This window comes from Emys orbicularis, chromosome 2 (assembly GCF_028017835.1).
Source record: "Emys orbicularis isolate rEmyOrb1 chromosome 2, rEmyOrb1.hap1, whole genome shotgun sequence".
Lineage (NCBI taxonomy): Eukaryota > Metazoa > Chordata > Testudines > Emydidae > Emys > Emys orbicularis.
The window spans coordinates 235,467,162-235,490,191 of NC_088684.1; the positions used below are offsets into that span (position 1 = coordinate 235,467,162).

The 23,030-nt window shown below is 43.2% G+C and overlaps 1 protein-coding gene across 1 annotated transcript in view; it reads left to right on the plus strand.

The window, feature by feature from the left end:
* IGF2BP3 (insulin like growth factor 2 mRNA binding protein 3) overlaps nucleotides 1-16,932 on the plus strand; it is a 179,793-nt gene extending 162,861 nt beyond the window's left edge. Inside the window, exons 11-15 of the mRNA XM_065400075.1 lie at nucleotides 132-251; nucleotides 5,926-6,000; nucleotides 14,402-14,533; nucleotides 15,014-15,127; nucleotides 16,831-16,932. Of these exons, the coding sequence (XP_065256147.1) occupies nucleotides 132-251; nucleotides 5,926-6,000; nucleotides 14,402-14,533; nucleotides 15,014-15,127; nucleotides 16,831-16,932 (543 nt within the window). The remainder of the gene's footprint in view (nucleotides 1-131; nucleotides 252-5,925; nucleotides 6,001-14,401; nucleotides 14,534-15,013; nucleotides 15,128-16,830) is intronic.
* Nucleotides 16,933-23,030: the final 6,098 nt, after the last annotated feature.

Consider the following 23,030-nt stretch of genomic DNA (forward strand, 5'->3'; position numbering starts at 1 on the left):
AAATTTAACAGGGGATCAAAGATTTCTCTCTCATTTCCATGCATGTGTGCTCCATACCTCTTTCCTGTCAGTCTGATTCATAATGTTCAAAAACATTCATGGCATATTATTTCTTTCCTCCTTCTCCACAGCAACAGCCCGAGTCTGAAACTGTTCATCTGTTCATCCCAGCCTTGGCGGTAGGAGCCATTATTGGCAAGCAGGGACAGCACATCAAACAACTTTCTCGTTTTGCAGGCGCATCTATTAAGGTACTATTAACTTGACGAGATTTCTGTCTATTCCATGTGATACTTCCAGCAAGTTTTCACAAGTAACATTCCAGTGAATCTGTATTCTCTCTCTCCCCGCACTCCTCACATTGAGTTATGTGATAAATGGTATATTTGTTTATAAATTAAGCTTTAAATACCCAGAGAGATAACAACATAATTAGAATCATGTTTTCAAACCTCTCTTGAGGTCTGAAATATAAGCTATAAAGAAAGCTACCTTGGTGGTCTCAACTTAGAAAAAGCCTTTAGCCAAGTCTTAATGATGTGTTCAAGGCTTCCTTGCCACATTGTTAAGGCAAAAAACAGTACCTCTGAATTTTCTCTTTTAATAACAAATAAGTCAGGAAAACCTTTAACTACTGTGCTTTGTCTCTGGATGCCCAAAAAAGATCAGTCTGAGATATTAAGCTCTGGTGGCTCCACTCTGAAGTACTGATTGTTGGAAAATCCGTGCTGTGTACGCTAGGCTCCTGTGGCTGAGCCCATTATTTATCACCATGTTTAACTGACATGATGGCTAAAAGAACCAGAAGCTGCTGGATCCTTGTCTGCACTCGGGGGATAGCCCCAGTTCAGCAATCTGTGAATCTAGCTGCACAAATGCTGACCCTGAACGTAGACAAGGGCGAGTGCATGTACCAGAGGAACTAATCCAGGGATAAAGCTTGACTTAGTTCAGTCAAGACAATCCTGGCTCACCTGTGCCCACCTGTAGGGTTGGCATCAATGCAGCTCTGTCAATTAATGTGCTGGTGCTATTTGTGCTCCCACCAGTGCTGACACGGAGGCTGTCAGGGCTGATACCCCACTCTGGCACTTTGAGTGCAGAAGGTGGGGGCCCACAAGGATTCTAAAAATTAATACTGGCCACTCCAGGCTTATATTAAACTCCCACGGTTACAGCTTCTCTCTGACCTTGGATGCGTAGATGCTGCCATCACCCAAATTCAGAAAAACCCTTTGAAACCAGAAAGGCGCACTTGGGAATTCCTTCCTGTGGGGTACCCTCAAGCCCTTTCCCTCCCCCCCTTCTCCCCCCCCCCCCCCCCCCCCCCGGGAAGACCTGAGAGAGAAAAACAAAGGGGTTGATGTGGGACATTGAGTGAGTTTGTCTATAAAGCCAGTTAGTTTGATTCAATGCATTATAAAATGTATCCAGAAGGAGGGTGATCTGGGCTCTATGGTGTAATGTGCTTTTGTAGAGCAATATTAGAAGTGAAGCCGATCACAATTAGCAAGGAGGCGCTAGTTTTTCTCACACAGCAAAGTGAAATGCTCTAATAAGGAATAATTTATATTTCTCATGTTGACCATGGTGGTTTTGTTTCCTTGTGTAAAAATGTTGCCTCTCCAATCTCTGTTGACAAGCATAGATGCCAGTGAGTACTTTACAGACCTCCATTCTAGCTTCATCCTTTATTGTAAGAAGTTTCTTGTCCAAAGGTAATTCTGACGACCCTGCTCTCTCTCTCTAGACCCAGAGGGCCCTGAATGCGGAAGGCCTACTGCAAAGTTTGAGGAGACAGTGTAGGAGTTATGGAACTCCTGCTTGAGTACAGCTCTAGAGGGACTCATGTAGGCCCCATTTCACAGTGCATGGAGAGATGAGCTGGTGGATCCATTATTACTCTGGCTGTTTTCCCCATCCCATTTCTGTGTGTCACCGCGTTAGTGGTGGCTACTTCAGCCACAGAGTTGCAGCTTTGATGGAAGGATCCCTGCAGTTCTCCACTGCATATAGCCAATATTCTTGGCTTGTGTAGAGATGAGGTTTTGACCAAACTTTTGGTAGTATATCTGTTTTAAAGTGCAGATTGGTTGCAGCTGGATTCCTGCTCTTCACTTGCCACAAATTCTCATTCTGTCACATAAATCAACCAAATGTTATTCTCTTGTTCTCAATTTACTTGTTACCACTTTCCCAGCAACTAGGGATGTGGGGGTCAGGCAACTGTGGAATCTGTGAGGTTGTGTGCATGCAGTCATTGGGTCGAGACACATCCAGAGTTAGGGGCCTGTCTTGTTCTGCAGTGCTCTTTAAACAGGCATCAGATTTTGGAAGAGCAGGGACTGAGCATTCCTGAGCTGGGGAGCAGGAGTCAGGTAAGAGTGGGGAGGTCGCTAAATTTTCAGAAGCAAGAGAGGCTTGCACCAGAAGGTGAAAATTTGCATAATTTTAAAAATTATCCAGAAATCATGCTGCATGTAAATCTTGGTTATGACATGCTACATGGAGCCCAGATTTTCTTTATTTGGTAAAAATAAACACACACCATAACAATGGGCTCAATTTATTGCCCCACTTAAAACTTCTGAATAATAACATTCTGTATTTTTAACATATGCATTCCTTAAAAATCTTTGTTCTAATATTTGAGCAAAGTAATATGTTCAGAATTATGAAACAATGTGTTCAATCTTACCTAAGAGTTTAAGGAACACTTGAGTAATTTTTAGATGGCCAAACTAGAAATCTGATTTTTTGTATGCAAGAATTAGGATATCCCTCTGTCTATGGCTGTCTGGACCTGTTTGAGGTGTGTACAGGATGGTGTGCATGTAAATGTTTGAATCAGTATGAAATCTACTTTTGTGCAGTGCTGAAGTTTGTAGATCCAATAAAAATATTCAGCCATAAAATGGGATTTCAAGAATATATTAAATGTACATGTTGCTGTTGGAGGGAATGTATAGGGATTTGTCTGTTTTTTATAGATGCTGTGAAATTTTAAATTAAAACTTCAGAGAAAACATTTGTGTATATAGATCTCTAGTTTACACATTTCAAGGATAAGAAAGACAAAAATAACAGAGGCTTTTGAATGTGCCCCCTGCAGGCACTGTAATGTTCATGTTAGTAGTGAGTGTTATTTTCTAGCCCCCAATGCTGTTTGTCTCCGGCTATACAGATAAAAAGGAAAGAGTCTAAGATTTGGAGTCTAAATCTTAGACTCTTCCCTTCTGACCTGCAACCTTGTAAAAAAAAAATTGTAGCATTAAAATAATAATAAAAAATACAGAAATGAAACAGACTTTATAGAAAATACTTTTCCAACATTTAATACGGGAGTTAGTGGCAAAAAGGGTACCTTGGTATGAAATATTGGAGTCTGTGTACAAATGAAATGTAAGGTGACTGCATGAAGTGAAACAATCTCAAACATGTCAATCTAATGTGGACAGAAATTATCTTCTCAAGCCGTGTTCAGTAAACTAACTGCAAAGGTGCCTTGAAATTTGGTACCATTTAAATACTTTATGAAAGTGCAAGAATTTGGTCTGACTTCCTGCTGTTGGCGCATTTCCTATTTTGGTAGCTTAATAAACGTGCTGCAGTTATATGTAGTTATAAAATAGCTAATTAGATTACAGGAATTGATGTGCAAAGTAAATAGCTAGTGTGTGTTGTATTCTCAGTGTAGGATATAATGTGAATGATTGTTCACCAAATTTTTACTAACTATATTGGAATTAGAAAAGGTTCAGAAAAGGGCAACAAAAATGATTAGGGGTATGGAACAGCTGCCATATGAGGAGAGATTAATAAGATTGGGACTTTTCAGCTTGGAAAGGAGACGATTAAGGAGGGATATGATAGAGGTCTATAAAATCATGACTGGTGTGAAGAAAATAAATAAGGACGTGTTATTTACTTCTCATAACACAAGAACTAGGCGCCACCATATGAAATTAATAGGCAGTCTAGAAACAAAAAAAGATTTTTTCACACAACGCACAGTAAACCTGTGGAACTCTTTGCCAGAGCATGTTGTGAAGGCCAGGACTATAAAAGGATTCACAAAAGAACTAGATAACTTCATGGAGTATAGGTATATCAATGGCTATTAGCCAGGATGGTGTCCCTAGCCTCTATTTGCCAGAAGCTGGGAATGGGTGATAGGGGATGGATCACTTGATGATTCCCTGTTCTGTTCATTCCCTCTGGGGCACCTGGCACTGGCCACTGTTGAAAGACAGGATACTGGGCTAGATGGACCTTTGGTCTGACCCAGTATGGCTGTTCTTATGTTAACCACAGTGTAGCGGGGTGATGATCACCCCACTCCAGTCCTGGAAGGGTGAAAGCAGCCCTGGAGAGGGCTGCAGCAGGGTCAGAGGGATTAAGAACGGCTGGGGAAGCTGAGTGGGTAGCGGACCACAGCTGTGGCCAGCTTAATCAGGGCCCAACTGGCCCTTATAAGAGGGCTGGGGCCAGAAGCCAAAAGAGAGTCTCTCTCTGAATGTTGAGAGGGATGGGCCTGGCTGCTGGGAGTTGAGCAGGGTACCTAGACTGGAGCAGGGCTGGGGAAAGGCCAAAGGAGCTGGGGAGCTCCGGCCTGGAAAACCCCCAGGCTGCAGGCCTTGCTAAAGGCCAGAAAAGGTACTAGGGTTGTGGGGGGCAGCCCAAGGGTAGGCAGAGGCAGCAGGTCCAGACCCTCCTTGCCGATAATGAGTGGCAATTATACTGCAGTCCGCCCCAGTTAGTGGGGGCTAGATGGTGACTGGCAGTAGCCAAAGACTGAGGCAAGGTGGGGGTTGGGGGTTCCCTGGGGAGGGGAAACCCAGAGTGAGGGGGTACTGCGGTGGGCAGAGCCCCTGGGTAAAGGGCACCGGGGTCTGGGAAGGACATGGGGCCAGTGGCAGGCGAGACACCGGCCTGCAGAGGGTGCTCCGGAGCCTGGAGAGCTAATTCCCTGGACAACCAGCAGGAGGCGCCACAGCAGTGAGTCATCGCCTTGTTACACACAGTTATGTAAAAGTGATACATGATGACTAGTAATTTGTCTGAATTAAACCACAGCTGTTACAGATGAAAAATGTCCCTTGGCTGTTCGCAAAGATGAAGTCCTGTAATGTTTAATACATTACTTGTTCAACACTGGCTATGTAATACTAGCTGCAGGAATGGAAATGTCAGTTGTGATAAACAAAGGATTCATCCACAATGTCAGAGGCTGGGTTAAATTATTTAATGCTATTGGAGTCTGAGAACAACACCCACAGAAATCTTATTTTATGATGAAATGAACTATTGAAGAGCCTGTAGGCTTCTGTGGCTCAGCCCTAGTGGAGCTTAATTTTTTTTCCAGGAGACAAAAACATCTGTGTATCTCACAATCTGGAGGAAAGTTTGGATAGTACCAGCTAGATAGGTTGGCGCTTCCTTATCCTGATCCCCAAGGGAAAAGTCTTGCTGATGGGCAGAGTTTGTTAGGAAAATGTTCTCCTTTCTCTTTCTTGTTAGGACTTGTTTGATGGTAGCGAGTAAAGTTAAAAATCTTGGTTGTTCAACAATGTCCTTCCCTGGAAAGCTCTCTCTTTATACTACGTACACACTGCCTAGGAGATTTTACCATGGGCTACAGATCTTTTTGAGTGGCTATCCCTTTGTTTCATTCTCATGATTTTTCAGTGGTAAATTTGCTTGTGACTTAGCCATTTTTTTCCGATAACCAGTACATTCATTTAAAAAAAACCAAAAAAACCTAGCATGACCAAAGTTTAATGCTGCTGGTGTAATGAATTATTTTGCACTTGTGGCAGAATAGAACAGTTTTACTGGCAGGGAAAAGTTCTTCCTTAAACTTAGCTTGCAGTTAGGCACCTGTCAGAACCAAGCAGCTGTGTTGATCTGTACTTTGTGTTGCAGATAGCTCCTGCTGAAGGACCGGATGCCAAGCTCAGAATGGTTATCATCACCGGGCCTCCGGAGGCTCAGTTCAAGGTACTGAGTATGAAAACTTCCATCCCATTTGTCAATTTGTAGTGGGCTTTGCCTTGTAGGAGGAAACATTACTGAAATACTTAACTGGCATGCACCATTTTACTCAGAATTTTAATAAATAGTTGGTATGCAGTGTAATTGTAGTCATGTCGGTCCCAGGATATTAGAGGGACAAGGTGAGTGAGGTAATATCTTTTATTGAGCCAGCTTCTTTTGGTGAGAGAGAGAGAGAAGCTTTCGAGCCACACAGAGCCGTGTGCGGCTTGAAAGCTTGTCTCTCTCACCAACAGAAGTTGATCCAATAAAAGATATTCTCTTCCACCTTGTCTCTCTAATAAACATGTTGGTCAAATGGTTCCTTTTTTCCCCCCCCTCCCATCCCCCCCCTTCTCTCTGCCAAAAGAAAAGTCATGCAACCATGTGAGTAAAGAAACTTATTAAGGGCCTTCCATTAAAGTTAGTGGAAGTTTTGCATCATTTCATTGTGATCAGAATTTGACCTAGTAATAAATACACATAAGAAAAAATAACCATATGACACCCATAATCGCAGGTTACTAATTTGTTCTAGATAGAAATGCCTTTTTGGGCAACTTTTCCGATGAGTGGAATGATTCTGATTGTATTTTAAATAAAATTATGCTAGGATGCCCCAACCATCATTTGCCTCTCTTAAACATATCAAATGGTTGAGCTGCCTTCCACCTGAGCAAGGGTAACAGGTGAGTACAGTATAAGCGCAGATACCAAATTAATTTCAGTTGGAGAACACTAAGTAAGAGTGGATCAAAGGCTGAAATAAGTCACTCTGTCATATAGCAGCCTGATTGCTTTGCAGGTAAGGCCTGTAGCAGGTGGAAAAGTCACTCACAACTTCACATCATTGCAGTGCTGTCTTGCTCTCATGGGTTTACAGCCATGCTTGTTCTTCCGAGTGCGGGTCCCTATGTATAGTCCATTGTGGCCATGTATGCGCTGTACATGCGTGGAGTTGGAGAATTCTTGAAAGCAGTGACTGTTGATCTGTGCACGTGTCCTCCCTTTCTTTGTGCCTCCAATCAAGGAGATAAAGGGCAGAATGGACTGACCCCTGCTCCAGTTCCTCCTTACCACCGCATGGCCTGGGTCAGAACCTCCAGTGTCCAGAACTTTGTCTTCCTTAATTCTTCAATATGCAAATATATAGAAAATAGTTTAGAATTTTATTCTATAGTTTAAGTTTTCTAGTTACATAGATTCCCTGTACCAGGGAACACTGTCCCGTTCTCACCTCCAATTACGATTACTGGACTATGCCCAGAATGCTGGGCTTCAAAATCTGTGCCGCTTCTCAGTCAGTGACAACCATCAATACTGCCTCGGGGAGGCTCACGTCATGGCAAGCTACAGTATCTGCCACTCTTTTCCCAATTGTATTTGTGAGGGTCTGAAATTTCATCTTCAGAGGTACCTAATGGAGAAAACAATGAGGCTGCAGTCAGACCCAGGCTGGGGGAGCCCCCTGTATGTTGACCTTGCTCAGCAAAGAGTGCACCTTCTTCCACGAAGTCTGACTTAGCAGCCAGGGAATCTCCCTGTTTGGGTCTTGTTGGGAAAGCAGGGAGTGTTCTTATAAACACGAGAGCAAATCCTCCTCTAAGTCCACTTCAGAGAAGTTGGATCCAGCCCTGCCCAAGTCAAGCAAGTCTTCCTGTTCAGCCCATGAAGACTTAGAACGGGGTGGGCAAACTATGGCCCGCGGGCCACATCCGACCCATCAGACCATTTCATCCAGCCCTCAGCTCCAGCCGGGGAGCAGGGTTGGGGGCTTGCCCCACTCTGCGCGACTCCCAGGAGGCAGCCGGCATGACCCCCTCTGGTTCCTACGAAGTATGCAGAGGTGTGGCCAGGCAGCCCTGCGCACTGCCCCGTCCGCAAGCCCCACCCCCGTAGCTCCCATTGGCCGCGGTTCCCGACCATTGGAGCTGCAGGAGTGGCACCTGCGGACGGGGCAGCGCGCAGAGCTGCCTGGCCGTGCCTCGGAGCTGGAGGGGGGACATGCTTCCAGGAGCTGCTTGCGGTAAGTGCTGCCCAGAGCCTGCACCCCTGAGCCCCCCCACCAGTGCCCCAATCCCCTGCCTCAGCCCTGATTCCCTTCCCACCCTCTGAACCCCTCGATTCCAGCCCAGAGCCCCCTTCTGCACCCCAAGCCCCTTGTCCCCAGTCCCACCCCAGAGCCCTCGCCCTTCCCGCACCCCAACTCGGAGCCCCCTCCCGCACCCTGAACTCATTTCTGGCTCCACCCCAGAGCCCGCACCCCCAGCCAGAGTCCTCACCCCCTCCTGCATCCCTACCCCCAATTTAGGGAGCATTCATGGCCCACCATATAATTTCTTTACCCTGATGTGGCCTTCAGGCCAAAAAGTTTGTCCACCCTTGACTTAGAATGTCCCAAGTCTCAGGGTCATGACAAGAAAGTCCAGAAATCCAGGGCTCCGTTGGTACCAGACCACACACTAGTGACAACTGTGCGTCCGGTAGCCACTAAGCCTAAACACCAGTAACTTATGGCACTGACAAAAAGCAACCATTAGGAGCCTCAAGCAGTGATAGTACCGCCTCTGCCTTGCCTCACTGTGGTACAAACTGAACTATAAATACTACAGCTCCATTGGTTTGGGCGGACAGGACCCCTTGCACTCCAGGGAGAGCAGAGACTTACATTACACCTGATGACATTTTTGATCTCCCTGATCCCTAATCTCCATTGCCATCAGATCCTTCCTAAGATGCACCAGGAGATGCAGCTAACGGGAGGAGTCTGTCCCCCATTCTATCACCCAGCCATGGTTTCTCTCCAGCAAAACCATTGGTACCACAGATAGATCCAAAATCTGCATTTTCTTTCTTTGGAGGCTCTAAGGCAGGGGTCTCAAACTCAAATGACCACGAGGGCCGCATGAGGACTAGTGCATTGGCCCGAGGGCCACATCACTGACACCCACCCCTTGCTGCCTCTGGCCCCGCCCCCACTCCAACCCCTTCCCCGAAGTCCTCACTCCAGCTCTGCCCCTTCCCTGCCCCCAGGGGGTGCAAGGGGCTCAGGGCAGGGAGTTGAGGTGCAGGAGGTCGGCAGGGGGCTCAGGGCAGGGAATTGGGGTGTGGGGTGCAGGAGGGGTGAGGGGTGCGGCAGGGGGTCGTGGTGCAGGGTGCAGCAGGGGTTTCAGGGCAGGGAGTTGGGGTGTGGGGTGCAGGAGAGGTGTGTGAGATGTGGCAGGGGGCTCCGGACAGGGGTTGGGGTGCAGAGTGCGGGCTCTGGCCCGGCACCGCTTATCTACAGTGGCTCTGAGGTGGCAGCGCCGCACACCGTGGCCAGGGCAGGCTCCCTGCCTGCCCTGGCCCCGCTCCGCTCCAGGAAGCAGCCGGAGTCCCGGGGGCGGGGGAAAACAGCGCCATGTGGTGCTCTTGCTGCTCCTCCAGGTACCTCCCCCAAAGCTCCCATTGGTCGCGGTTCCCCGTTCCCGGCCAAGGGGAGCTGTGGGGGGGAGGGGTGTGTGCGGTGCCTGGAAGTGAGAGCACAGAGCCCTCTACCCCTCCCCCCCCCCCCCCCCCGCCGCCCTGCCCGGGGCTGCAGGACCATAGTTCCAGCCGCTTCAGGGAGCGGTGAGCGGCGCCACGGGGTAGGCAGAGGGGCGGGGGGCGCGCGGGCAGGGGGGCACGGGGAGCTTGGCGGGCCGCACGAAAGAACCCCGCGGGCCGCGTGTTTGAGACCCCTGCTCTAAGGCTATGTCTACACTACAGCTTATGTCGGCATAACTTTTTTTGTTCCAGGGTGTGAATAAACCACCTCCTGAGTGACCTAAGTTACACCAACATAAGTGCCCATGTACACAATGCTATGTCAGCAGGAGAGCTTCTCCCTCTGACACAGCTTCTGCTGTTTTCAGAGGTGTTTTTATTATGCCAATGGGAGAGCTCTCTCCCACCGGCATAGGGCATCTTCACCAGACATGCTGTAGCGGTGCAGTTGCATCGGTACAGCTGCAGCGCTGTATGTGTAGACATGCCCTAAACCAGTGGTTCTCAACCAGGGAATGTGTACCCTGGGGGTACGCAGAGGTCTTCCAGGGGGATACGTCAACTCATCTAGATATTTGCCTAGTTTTACAGCAGGCTACATAAAAAGCACTAGTGGAGCTCATGCAGACAAAAATTTCATACGCACAATTACTTGTTTATACTGCTCTATATATTATACCATAACGTAACATGCATATACACATTGTGTTAGACATGCGTTTTATGGCAATTACTGACGTGTGCAAGCAAGTTAATTACCTTGAAGTTGTCTTGTGTATGCAGTTGCGATGTAAACCTGGATAGTTGGTTGGTTTTTTTTAAATGAGGAGCTGGAAGAGGAGGTAGTAGTGACAGTAGCTTAAGATTTTTTTCAAAGCAGTGCAGGGGATTTAGCCAAACATCTTCCTTAAATTCCCTGCACTGCTTTGAAAATCTCAAGCAGAAGAGTGAGATCTAATGATTTCTACAGTTGGGCCTCAGTTTCATGCCTTCTAGCGTGTGCTTGGGACACTTCCTTGTAACATTTTTTTGAGTTTGAGACTAAATGTCTTTCCACTCAGGTAGTTCTTCCTACAAAGACAAATCTAGCCCACATCTTTTTCTTTAGATAATTTGTTCGACAAGGGTTTAAATAGTCTTGTATATTAAGATCTTGAAGACAGGTCATGGATTTATCCAGCTATGAGCTGCTTTCAAATTAGGATGATACGGTAACTTCAGATTCCTGGCTTTTTGGTTCTGTTATGAAAGAATGTAATTGAAGTCTAAAGTAGTGCCTCTCAATCTCTCCATACTACTGTACCCCTTTCAGGAGTCAGATTTGTCTTGAATACCCCCAAGTTTCACCTCACTTTAAAATTACTTGCTTACAAAATCAGACATAAAAATACAGAAGTTTCACAGTCCACTATTACTGAAAAATTGCTTACTAACTCACTTTTACCATATAATTATAAACATAAAGCAATAGGAATATAAATATTGTACTTACATTTCAATGTATAGTATATAGAACAGTATAAACAAGTCATTGTACCACATTTTAGTTTGTACTGACTTTGTGAGTGCTTTTTATGTAGCCTGTTGTAAAACTAGACAAATATCTAGATGAATTGATGTACCCCCAAAGGTACATGTACCCCTGGTTGAGAACCAGTGGTCTAAAGCACAAAGCAAATTCATGAAGTTTCTTCTCCTGTTGTAGAACAAACCTTCATGGGAAATGGACAATGGAGAAATTTACTTGACTGGTAATTTTGTATCTCTGAAGTTTTAAAAGAACAGAAGGTTTAATTTGGCACATTTTAAGATGTTGGGGTAGTAGAAACAATATAAAAACCCTTTAAGACTTCAGGCAGGTTTCTTATAGAAAGGAATTTAACATCTGTATGAAGGTGGACAGCCATTAGAAATGTAATCCGTTTTCCTTGGAGTTCTTGGATCCATCCATGTGTAATTTAACTAATGCATTTTGAGTTTCTGAGACTTGTTATTGTAAGAGTGTGTCTTATTCCTTTTCAGAGAATTGCAATCGATGTTGTACCTTTTGGTCAGATGGGTTATCCAATGTTAGCAAAGTCACTCCATGGTGGCCCAGAGTACTAATTGAATCTAATTTATGTTACTTTAGGGTCTTGTGTTCAACCTAAAATGGAAGGGGAGAGGAATGATGTCACATTCATCTTGGTGCTAAATTGGCTTTTCAGATGTAAAACTGTCCATTTCTTCAGTGCATTACTACAAGCTGAAAAAAGTGTTCTAGATTTAAAATGGGGTGAGAGGAAGACTGGCTATTTCAGATTGAGATTTGATGTTGTATGTGTCAATTTTACCCCTTGCATTTTTAACCAACCTTTGTACTCAAATGACATAAGGATCTATTTGAGGTTGGTGTATCCCTTTCTGATCAGGGCCCTAGACTTCAGTTTTGGGGACAGCTACTGTCATGTTCTACTAGGACAGCAGTAACAGTCTTAAATTTCCCAACCTTAGACGAGGATACTTCTGTGGACAAAACACTGGACTAGGAATCACAAGATCTGATGTTTGTTCCTGTCACGACCACAGGCTTCTTGTAGACCCTTGGGCAAGTTGCCTAATATCTATGCCTTGGTTTTCCTGTCTGTAAAATGAGGCTCATGCCTCCCTAGCTCTAATGGCTGTTGTGAGGAGCTCAGATACTATGTCGCTGAGCATCACAGAAGAGCTATAAATAAAACAAATTGTGTTGACTGTTGTATCGGATGTGCAAATCACCTTTCCTGATTTTCTATTATGATTTGCTATATTGCTGCAGTTTCCGTGGCCCATAAGATATCTAAGGCTATGTCTACACTGCCAATTGAATGACAAAACTTTTTTCGTCTTTCAGAGGTATTAAAAAAACATCCCCCCGAAAGACAAACGTTTTGCTGACGACAATCGCCAGTGTGAACAGCGCTTTGTCGGCAGGAGCAGCGCTCTCCTGCCAACAAAACTAACCCTGGTCATTGGGGGGTAGAAGTTTTTTGTCGGCCAAGAAACAGTGGCTACACTGCGCGACTTTTAGCGGCACAGCCGTGTCGCTAAAAGCTGCGTAATGTAGACATAGCTTTAGAAAAGGGAGGATTTGAAGCAGGGCTGGTGAATGGCCTGGGGAAGAAATCTCAACCAGTCTGAACAAATGCTGTTCAAGTCTGCTATACAGAACCTAAACATCACTGGATCGGGTACAGCAGATAGTGAGCTCAGTTCTGTTAATGCATCACACCATCGAGAGCCCATCTCCATAGCACAGATGACAGGAGGGGGCCTGCCATTTTCCTGTGTGACAAGCTTTCTTCACCTACCTATGCACCTTCTGTGGAGCACTGAATGGGTGAAAATTTTGCACAATAATGTACCTCAGGTTTTCCAGATTCTGTTAGGGTCTGATGGCCTGACTTTCTGAGGGGGAGAACATCTCTAACTCCCAGGCCACAAATTTATTTGATTTCACCCACCTCTAGTTCAGTGTTTCCAGAGTTCTCTCTCTCTCTTTTTTTTTTTATTTTTTTTTGGGGGGGGGGGGAATTAGATGTTTTCAACAGATATGACATGACAAAAAGTTTAAGGTTAGAATCAGTTGGTGGACTGTAACAGTTTTTGGATCTTTCATGATATAGTAACATTAGCTGAAGTGTGGAAGACTGTTCTTCTGAGTTGGTCACACTTTTAGGGTGTATTACTGGTCCTGACTGTCCATCAGTAGACACACATTTGTTAGAGCCCTGCTAGTAGCTAATTGATTTCTTTCCTACCCATCACTTTTTGTGTTCTAGTCCTGCTGTGACTGAGAAAGGGGAGGGTGGTAAATGGAAAGTCTCTCTGATCTTTAATATACATCTCTTGGAGATCCTTTCCACCACTGTCCCATTGGACTTGTTTTGTGATACAGCTTGGGAAGCGTCAACCTGACGTTGAAAGGCGTAGGGTGTGGAAGAGTGATCTAATATTTCTCAAGACTGCCTATGAGTGACAGGGAACAAAGAAATAGTTGCTTGAGAAGCCACTAAAATTATTATAGCAGAACTCAGAGAAAATTGGAAAGGTAAGAGATTCAGCTGTCCACTTGTAATGGGCTAACCCTCCTGCTTTATTGTCTTATTGCCCACCACTACCGTGTACCCAGTACTGCAATAGGGTGATGCATGTTGGTTAAAGTGACACAACTTCCAAGGTGCCACTCATCTGTATACTGAGAGACTCCCACATTAAAAATGAAAAATCAGAGCTAACCTAAAGTAATATACATTGCATTTAATTACTTGGTAATTAAATGTAAAGGCATAAAATCTGGTGTAAATTAAGTCTTTGTCATGTGGTTTTACTTTGAATTCACCATCCTCTGAAGGATGAATTTCAGAAACTTCTACTGCTTAAGCCAATAAACTCCTTTATGTGCACCTGGTGATAATAAAAACATAACATCTGGCACATCATTGTCTTCCCCCCGTGATTCCTTACTGCTGCTTTACCTGTAGAGAGAGACATTCTAACAATAATTCAAATGGCTGGATTATTCTACTGGAAAACAGAATGTTGTTCATTGTTATGCCGTTACTTTATATTCATTGATGGCTTGTCAAGCCTTCTTTCAGGGTTTGACTGTGGTATCTTCTAGTTAGAAATGTGAACACTCCATTCTTTTAAAAATAAACTACCAACTACTTTTATAAGAAGAAAATCTTTTGCATTTGTACATAGTAGGTTTGCGCATTTGTACATAGTTTCCCTTTGGGTGGGTTTTAGTTTTTTTTTTTTTTAAAGGTGACTTGATTTCAGAATGATGCTGTCCCTTTAAAAATATTAATTACTTTTGCAGGCTCAAGGGAGAATCTATGGAAAACTTAAAGAAGAAAATTTCTTTGGACCTAAAGAAGAAGTGAAACTTGAGGCTCATATAAAAGTGCCATCCTATGCTGCTGGTAGAGTTATTGGTAAAGGAGGCAAAACGGCAAGTACTTGAGCAAAACCTAAATAATGAAACACAAGAAATCTAGCTGAAGGACATTCAACGTGTAAAATCTTCTCTCTAGCTAATTCACATTTTAACTCTTTGCATGTTAATTTCAAGGTTGTACGTGCTGTTTAAACTTATTTCGTTCATTTTAAACTCTCCTTCCCTCAAAAAAAAAATGTAATTACTGTGGAAATTGTAATATGTAATTTAGAAATCGTCATTCTTTGCTTATTTGTGTTTCTAATTTACTAAGTTACTCGTATCTCTCTACATTGAACTCTTGGCCTTTCTTTTTTTTGGTGGAGAAAAATACTTACTTTTTCATAGACAAATATGCATTTAGGTTGATTTCTAGTTGTATTGGGGCTGCTTTTATCATTCAGATGGCCAAACATTTTTTAAAAATTCTCATGAATTAAAGATGGCTGCATTTTGCTGATTTTTTTTTTTTATTTTATTTTTTTTAATTTACAGGTAAATGAGCTTCAGAATTTGACAAGTGCAGAAGTTGTTGTCCCTCGTGACCAGACACCTGATGAAAATGATCAGGTTGTTGTGAAAATAACTGGCCATTTCTATGCATGCCAGGTGAGCAGGTTTCGGTGGTGGGAGTAGTAATTGAGTTTGAGTGAATTTTTATACCTCATCTAAATGTATCCGTGAATCTTAGGTTTACACACACCACACAGATCCCCCAAGGAATAGTTGCTACTACAGTAGAACCTCAAAGATACGAACACCAGAGTTCCGGACTTACTGATCAACCGGATACCTTCTGGAACCAGAAGTAATCAGGCAACAGCGGAAACGCACGCAAAAAAGGGGGGAGCAAATACTTTACTGCCTTGGGGCTCAGGGCTTCAGCTGGGAGGGGGGAGGTGAGGGCTTCTGGCCCTCGGGAGCACCAGGACTCAGGACTTTAGATCTGGGGGGAGCGCTGAGGCTCAGGGCTTCAGCCCTACGGGCTCCACTCCCAGTTTCAGCTACACGGGGTGCTTGGGGCTTCGGGCTTGAGCCCTGTGGCTCCGTTCCCGGCTTCAGCCACACAGGGGATTATGGGACTTGGGACTTTAGCTACGGGGGGAGTGCTAATCAAGGGCTATGTTTGTCGTTTTCCCAATTTCCCTGAGTCCTAATTTTTGAATAACATTTTGATAAACTTTGTACACTTCCTTAAATGTGTTTTTTCTTTATATATTTGTATTACGGTAGCATCTAGGGGTCCCCATCAGGGACCCCTGATGCTAGGCACTTTACATAAGGCAATAATAAACAAACAAACAAACAAAAAAAGGAGAGAGAGAGAAATTATTGCCCAAAACAGTTTACAGTCATATGTAGAGCCCTGCATGGATACAAAATTTGTATCCGCATCTGATTCACGATCCGCAAAAATGGTCTGCGGATATCCGCAGATTTTCAGGGCTCTAATAACAGCTCCACAGGTCACTGCGCACCAATGACACAGGGCTGTGCCAAGCCCCCAACTCCCAACCGTCCCCCACTTCTCCCCAAAGACCACCTGCTCTGTCACCCGCCGCACCCCCCTTCCCCTCTCCGGGCAGGGAGGCTACAATCCTGGGCCCTTGTGTGCAGTGCCGCCCTCAGTGGGGCGCTCAGACACCCCTGCACCGCCCCAGTGGCTCTCACACGCGCAGACCCAGTTAGGACAGACAGCAGCAACAACTTCTCAATGGCACGTGGCTCACTGTGCAAAAGCACACGGTCACACTCCCATCTGGGAGTTGTAGTTTATCTCCTCTGTCTGAGCAAGCTGAGGACTACAACTTCCAGAATGCCTAGTGGGCTGTTGCCACATATTGCAGCCCGCTGTGTGATTGAGAGAGCCAAGCTGGAGCCTGAGGGCTGGGAGATAGCTGCTCCGTTGGAGTGTGTGTGCTGCAGTCAGAGCTCTGTCCCAGCCACCTCCACCTCCACCCCACACCTGCCCACCTCCCAGGCCCCTCATACCTTCTACGGTTGGGGCCAGAGCCTCTGCCTTGTCACCCTTCCTGTCCATTACAGTGTCACCCTGATTTCTGTGGGGAGATCACTAGAGCCCTGCGGAGATCCAAAATTTGTATCCGCATCTAAGCCCCGAGCTGCAAAAATGGCCCACGGATATCCGCGCATTTGCAGGGTTCTATCCCTATGATAAGGGACAACAGGCAAATGCGACAAACAAATCATGGTGGGTGGAGGAAAAAGGCAAAGTAACAGTGAAACGACCAAGTGTAGCGTAACCAGGAACAGTTGCAGCATAGCAACATCTTTTTGTTTATATCCTACAGCTTGCCCAGAGAAAAATTCAGGAAATACTGGCTCAGGTAAGAAGGCAGCAGCAACAGCAAAAAACAGCGCAAAGTGGACAGCCTCAGCCAAGACGAAAATAAAGGTTTAGGAAATGGCCCATCAGAGACAGATGCCAGACCAAAGACAGACTGTGTAACGGACAGGTTTTGAACACCTGTTGGAGTTGTATGCAGAAGCTTCACCAAGCCAGTCACCTGTTTGAGGACCAGGCAACCATTGAACGCTGTCTCTGAGAATGTATTCTTTAGGCTCTCTCAAACTTTTGAAACCCAGCTTTAAAATAAGGACCCCTTCACTTCCCTTTTGTTCTATTCTCACAATTTAACATAAACTTGTTAGTCTTTTTTATTGTTCTTATTATTCCCCAGCAATTTTAGAACTTGGTTTAATGAAGCTTTCTCTTCTGAGTTCACTGGTTTAAAAAAAAAAAAAAAAAGGCATTGCTCTTATAGGTCCAGTTGTAAAAGAAGAAACACAATTGGAGGGTGGGGTTGGGGGTGGGGTAGGGTTGGGTTAGAGCAAGGGTATTGACAAGAGTTTAAGTGTTAGTCCCAATGTTAAACAAGTGGCATTTTTTTAAAAATTTGGTTGCATTTTTACATAACACTGCCATGAATAACCTAAGGGAAGTGTTGAATGGTGTTGGCCAGGGCATAAAAAGATAAATATGCATTTTACTAAACTACCTCAGGCATTTAGTACCTCAATGAAAAATTGTTCCTTTTTGCGCTTTTTTTTGTATACTTTATAAAGCTAATAGTTCTTGAGCATTTTATTTTTTTAAAAAAAATTAAAATTTGATCAGCCACCAGCCAGGAGTACTACAGAATTATTGGGGGTGGGGGTGGGGATATAGTAGGATACTTCTAGCTGCTGGCTGATGGGAGTAAGATGGAAAAAAAAAAAAGTATAACCTCAGATTTTCTGAGCGTTTCAACACCACCATTTGTTTAAAAAAAAAAATTCAGTGAATGTTCAAAAGATAGCGAATGATGCCAACATTCTGATAGCAGCAATGCCGTTTATTTTTCTTTTAAGATGGGATGAAAAAGTTTGACGGTACTTTTTTGGGAACAGAACAAGGAAGTGATGGCAAGAGGCTGGGGTTGAGGGAAAAATTAGGAGACTGAATTTTTTTATTATTTTTGTGCTACTTTGATTGAATGCATGAACCCTTTGTGCCTTTGACCATCACTACCTAATAATGCTACATGTAAACATTTGCAGCCCATTTGGACTTTGCCATTCTGTTCAAAGAGCAAGCTTCATCTTCAGTTTGATAGAACACTTGATCTGCTGGAGTAGTTTCGAGGCTGTATGGTCTCTGCTTCCTGCAGGTCGCATCATCCTGCTTTCAGTTACCACGATGGGGGAAGGTCAAACACTGTTTGATCGTGTTTAAAGATAAGGAAAGGCTAAGTTTACATATCCAGCCGCTGTTATGGGCCACACTAAGCCACTTTGGAAGGTTTTAAACTATATAACACAACCTCTAGTCTGGCTTATATAGATGCAGCAGGATTTATGCACATTCTGCAACCAACCATTAAAGGAAGAGACAAATTGTCAAAAGGCAGGGATAACAGGAAAGCTACCAAATTTTTTAATTTCAGAATGTAATTTGAATAATGATTGTGGTAATATAACACATTCAAGTTTCTACAATAAACTTCAGTCTACCTCAGTTTTAAAGATGTGGCAACACATGGTGCATAAAGACTGCTGTGTGTGTGCGCGTGTGCGCCTGTATGTGTGGTCTACAGAGCCATGCTATTACCTCTGAACCTTTTTTTGTGTGATGTTTTTGTGCATGAGATGATCAGAATCACCATGCTGCACTGATTTGAGGGGCACAACTAGCAAAAACGTTTCATCATTTTGTTGATCTACCTCTTAGATTCATATTGAAATAGAGGCATTTCACATAGAATAGATAATTTTCCCAAAGATCATTGTTGTACAGATTAGATAATTTTGAAAATGGTCTGAAGTGTTTTTCCTGCATCTCTTCTTTACTAATTGGTTTAAAAACCATAAACTTATGTTGTAGTTTTAGCAGAGAAAAATGAGGGTTTTTTTTTTCTTTTTTGACAGTGACCATCTAGCCTTTAGGAGAATTTTTTCTTGCAATGAATTTAAAATTACTGAAGTTATAAAACGTCATAGCATTTTAATTTTTGTTGAGGCTTAAGTCTAAGTCCAATTTTCCTTTCTTAACATTTGAGAAGGATTTGACTTTATTATTTTCCATAAAAGTTATTTTACAAATAGGCAATGCATTTACATTTGCTGATTTAAATACTGTCATCTCTCTTAAATTTCTATACTTAGTGTGGTAAATCATGTTCTTATTTTCAATTGAGACTTGGTAATTTGGAGTATTTGGGAATAGCTAGAAAGTAAATACTGTAAATTATTTCAATATCCGCAAAGTATGGATCATTTTTTCATCTGTAATGTGCCCCCCAACGCAGCTCCACTTGCCAGATGCCTCTGAATGGAATAAAGAGTTTAACTCCTATCATCAGATATAGTTGTGTGTATTTGTTTTTAAACTAAAGATGTGATATGAATAGTGCAGGCATTTGTTTGCTCTAATGATCAGGTTTTTTTTATGGCTTTCTTTTAATTTGTTTTTATTAATATTTATATAAGGAACTCTGCAGCAATCCACAGGTATTCCACAATCTTTAGGGTAGCCAACAACAGTCTGATGCAGTCAGAATTTTCACCTGGCCCAACACCAGCATTCATCTCTGTGGTTTATAACTTTTTCTTCTCTCCTCCCCTATATCAATATTATGCTGCCCACAGTACACTTTGCAATTAATGGCTTCATTTTTATTGTGAGGGATTTTGTTGTAGGTTGCCTAGATCTTTTTGGAAAGGCTCTGTGCCTGCCTGTCACAACCAAGCATATGAATGCCAAGGAATATATAACAGCCCTTAGGAAAGCGATCTAGATTGTCCACTTGGAGTTATAGACGTTTTATTTTTGGCTGCCATTTGTTCTGGTCTTCTGCTTTGACCCTCTTATTATGGACAAGACACACAAATAGCACTTCCCTGAAATTTGGAGGGCAGATGGAATCTGTGATGGTAGTGTGCAAAAAGTGGCAATCTGTATCTCATTCCTTCCCCCCAACTTCTGTGAGGTGGCATCTACTATTGATAATTAGGCTTAAGTGCTGGTAATAGAATCATAGAATATCCGGGTTGGAAGGGACCTCAGGAGGTCATCTAATCCAACCCCCTGCTCAAAGCCAGGACCAATCCCCAGACAGATTTTTGCCCCAGATCCCTAAATGGTCCCCTCAAGGATTGAACTCACAACCCTGGGTTTAGCAGGCCAATGCTCAAACCACTGAGCGTAACGTTAATGGAGAATTGAAAAGTGAAGTGATTTGTGTATGTGTGAGTGAGAGCGCGAGAATAAAGCAGTTTTACATTCTGTATCTTTAAAAATGAATTGCGAAGCAAAATCTAGAACTGCTTAGCAAGATTTATTTTCCTCAAACATCTTACTAGTCAGAGGAAAGATTCCCAAACTTTCCCCCTTGTATAATAGCACCCACCGCTAATTGGAATACCCAGAAAATGGTTAATTCCTGATATATTTCACATTGCCATGGTTTTTATTACTGGTAATTTTTAAGTCTGTACTCTTCTAAACTCCTTGGAATTCCTGTGCAAAGCCCCATGACAAAGTAAAGCCTTCCTCATTTGAGTTATGGAATTTTGTGTCTTTGGTCTCAGAGGCAGTGTTACGCTAGTATTTCTGTATATGTAATTGCCAAAGATGCCAGGACATGATTTGATGCATCTTTAGGGAAGGTTTTTCTATTTAACAAGCTACTGCTTTTCAAACCATTTACAATGGACAGAAGACAATGAAAACAAGTGTCCTTCAAGAGTTTTTTAATACATATTCAGTGGGCTAATAAATACTTAGTCACTTCCACTCCTTACTACTAATCTAGTGCTACAAGTGTAAAATTTCATGTGTGAATCTTGGAAGAGTTCTAAGCCTAACAGGGTTAAAGTAGCCATAAAGACAAATATAATGTAGATCAGGACAGGCTGATACCTTGTAATTTGAGGCATGCAAAAAAAGCAATCTACAATACATTTGGCTACTAACATATTTCATTGTAACATCTGCTTAATTTGTGTACCGGTCTTGTCATCAATTGGAATATTTCTTGCCTCAGTGGCTTATTAGAGAACTGTGCAGACTTTTCATCATGTTACAGAAAATCCTGTCAAAGACATCTTTATTAGCATTTCTATGAACAGTGATTGTGATAGTCTCTCACGTTAAACTTCTTGTTGTGCCTAGCGTTCATTAATCATTAGCTCCTGCATTCATGGCTTTTAGGGCTGATTTTTGTTTTGATCAATAATTAGTTTTGTCTGCTATGTTGGTGTTAGAACTCTGCCATTCATAGAACAAGGACACGGTGCTAATGCTACATGATCACCTCCAAGGTAGGTGACGAGCACCTGGATACATTCCAAAATTGCATTGGCTTTATAGCTAAAGTGTAGCCCAACAGTTGCATAACTTTTGAATGCAACTAGACCTTGTGTAATTTCTACTTGTATGCCTGCAATAGCAGCTTTGTGGTACTGTTTGGGGCTCAGAGCTAGCTGTAGTTGTCTTTGCACTAGTACTCAAGATTTCAATGTAGTTTTGTACGATACCTGTCAGAGGACTCTTGGCTCACCCTTTAGTGTGTTTTGACTAAAGCTGGGGATGCCGGATGGAGAGATTTAAATTTCTACTTCAATTTGTTTCACATAAGAGCAGATTTTATTGGCAAAATATTGAAAAGGAAACTCTCACAATAAGTAATCTGAAATTCTCTTTGGACTGGGTGCTTTGAAAACACCAGAAGGCATCCAGAAAGCATAGTATCACAGTACTGTAGAACATGTCATCAACTCTGAGCACAAGTGAGCCTCAGCTAATTGTTACAGAATTGCAGACTATACCATAGGTGGAATGTCTCTATCTTCAAGAGCACAGTGCTTCTGTTTAAAAAGCATCAAGTTATTTATGATGTTGCTTTTCCCCAAATCATTTTTTCTGCCTTGACTTGCCCTCTTTAGCGCTGTTTAATAGCACTGGCCCATCTCCTCTTTACTCCTCTCCCCCTCCTTTCTTAAATTAGTGGCCTTTCCCTACCTTTAAGACTTCAAGGTACCCCTTTGGAATGAATTTGGACATATCTGCTAGGCAAAGCTCAACATTAGCCAGAGTGGTTTTAAGCATTCCTTTCCAAGTTTCTTCCTTCTGCTGAATGTGTAGAGTTTTCTTTTCAAGTTCAAGCATTTGAGAAAATGTTAGGCTAAATTGCACAGGAGCTGTTTGATGGACAAAGTTGCTACAGCTGTTTGGTTTTAGGTACAATATCTCCTTACTTTATCACAAAATCCCCTTTAAGGCTCATCTACATGATCAGTTAATGCACAACAAGCCAGGCTATAAATCTACAGCATTCTAGTCTGCCACCCACAAAAACCATTTTAAACAGCAGTACATCAGCATGCACCTTGGAACTCTTAGTGCCTGGCATGTTAGTATAGTGCTGTAGATTTACACCTTAGCTTGCCCCATGCTAACTATCAGTATAAAAGGAGCCCCTCTCAATACTACTTTGCTTCCCCTACTTGTACTTTAACCTCAAATTAAACAAGGTTTGGGCTCTGCTCACTATGGATCTGTGCCAGTAAATGGTGTTAAAGGGACATAGTAAAATTAACCATCAAACCAATGTAATTTACATAAGACCTTGATTATTGGAGTAAAGAGGGGGTTTCACTTTCACATACAGCAACAGCAGAGGGAGATACTTTCGGTATTAAAACCAAACACTGGTAGGAAGATTCGGGGGCAGATATAGTACCTGAAGTTCCTTTTAAACTGAGTTTCATGTTGACTGTCTCTACTATTCAAATAGCTGCTACTCTTCCTTCTGCCTCAGTATACTTTCAGCTACAACTTCAACTGAGATGCTGACTACTTCAGTCACAAGGTCCCCCTGCACTTCTGGAAGAATAAGGGGGCTTAAATCATAATACCCACAATTCTAGACAGATTCAGTTAGGTACTTTGTGTCCTACAGCTGTAAGCCTAGCCCCTCACTAACTGCACAACAATGGAGGGGCATTCAAG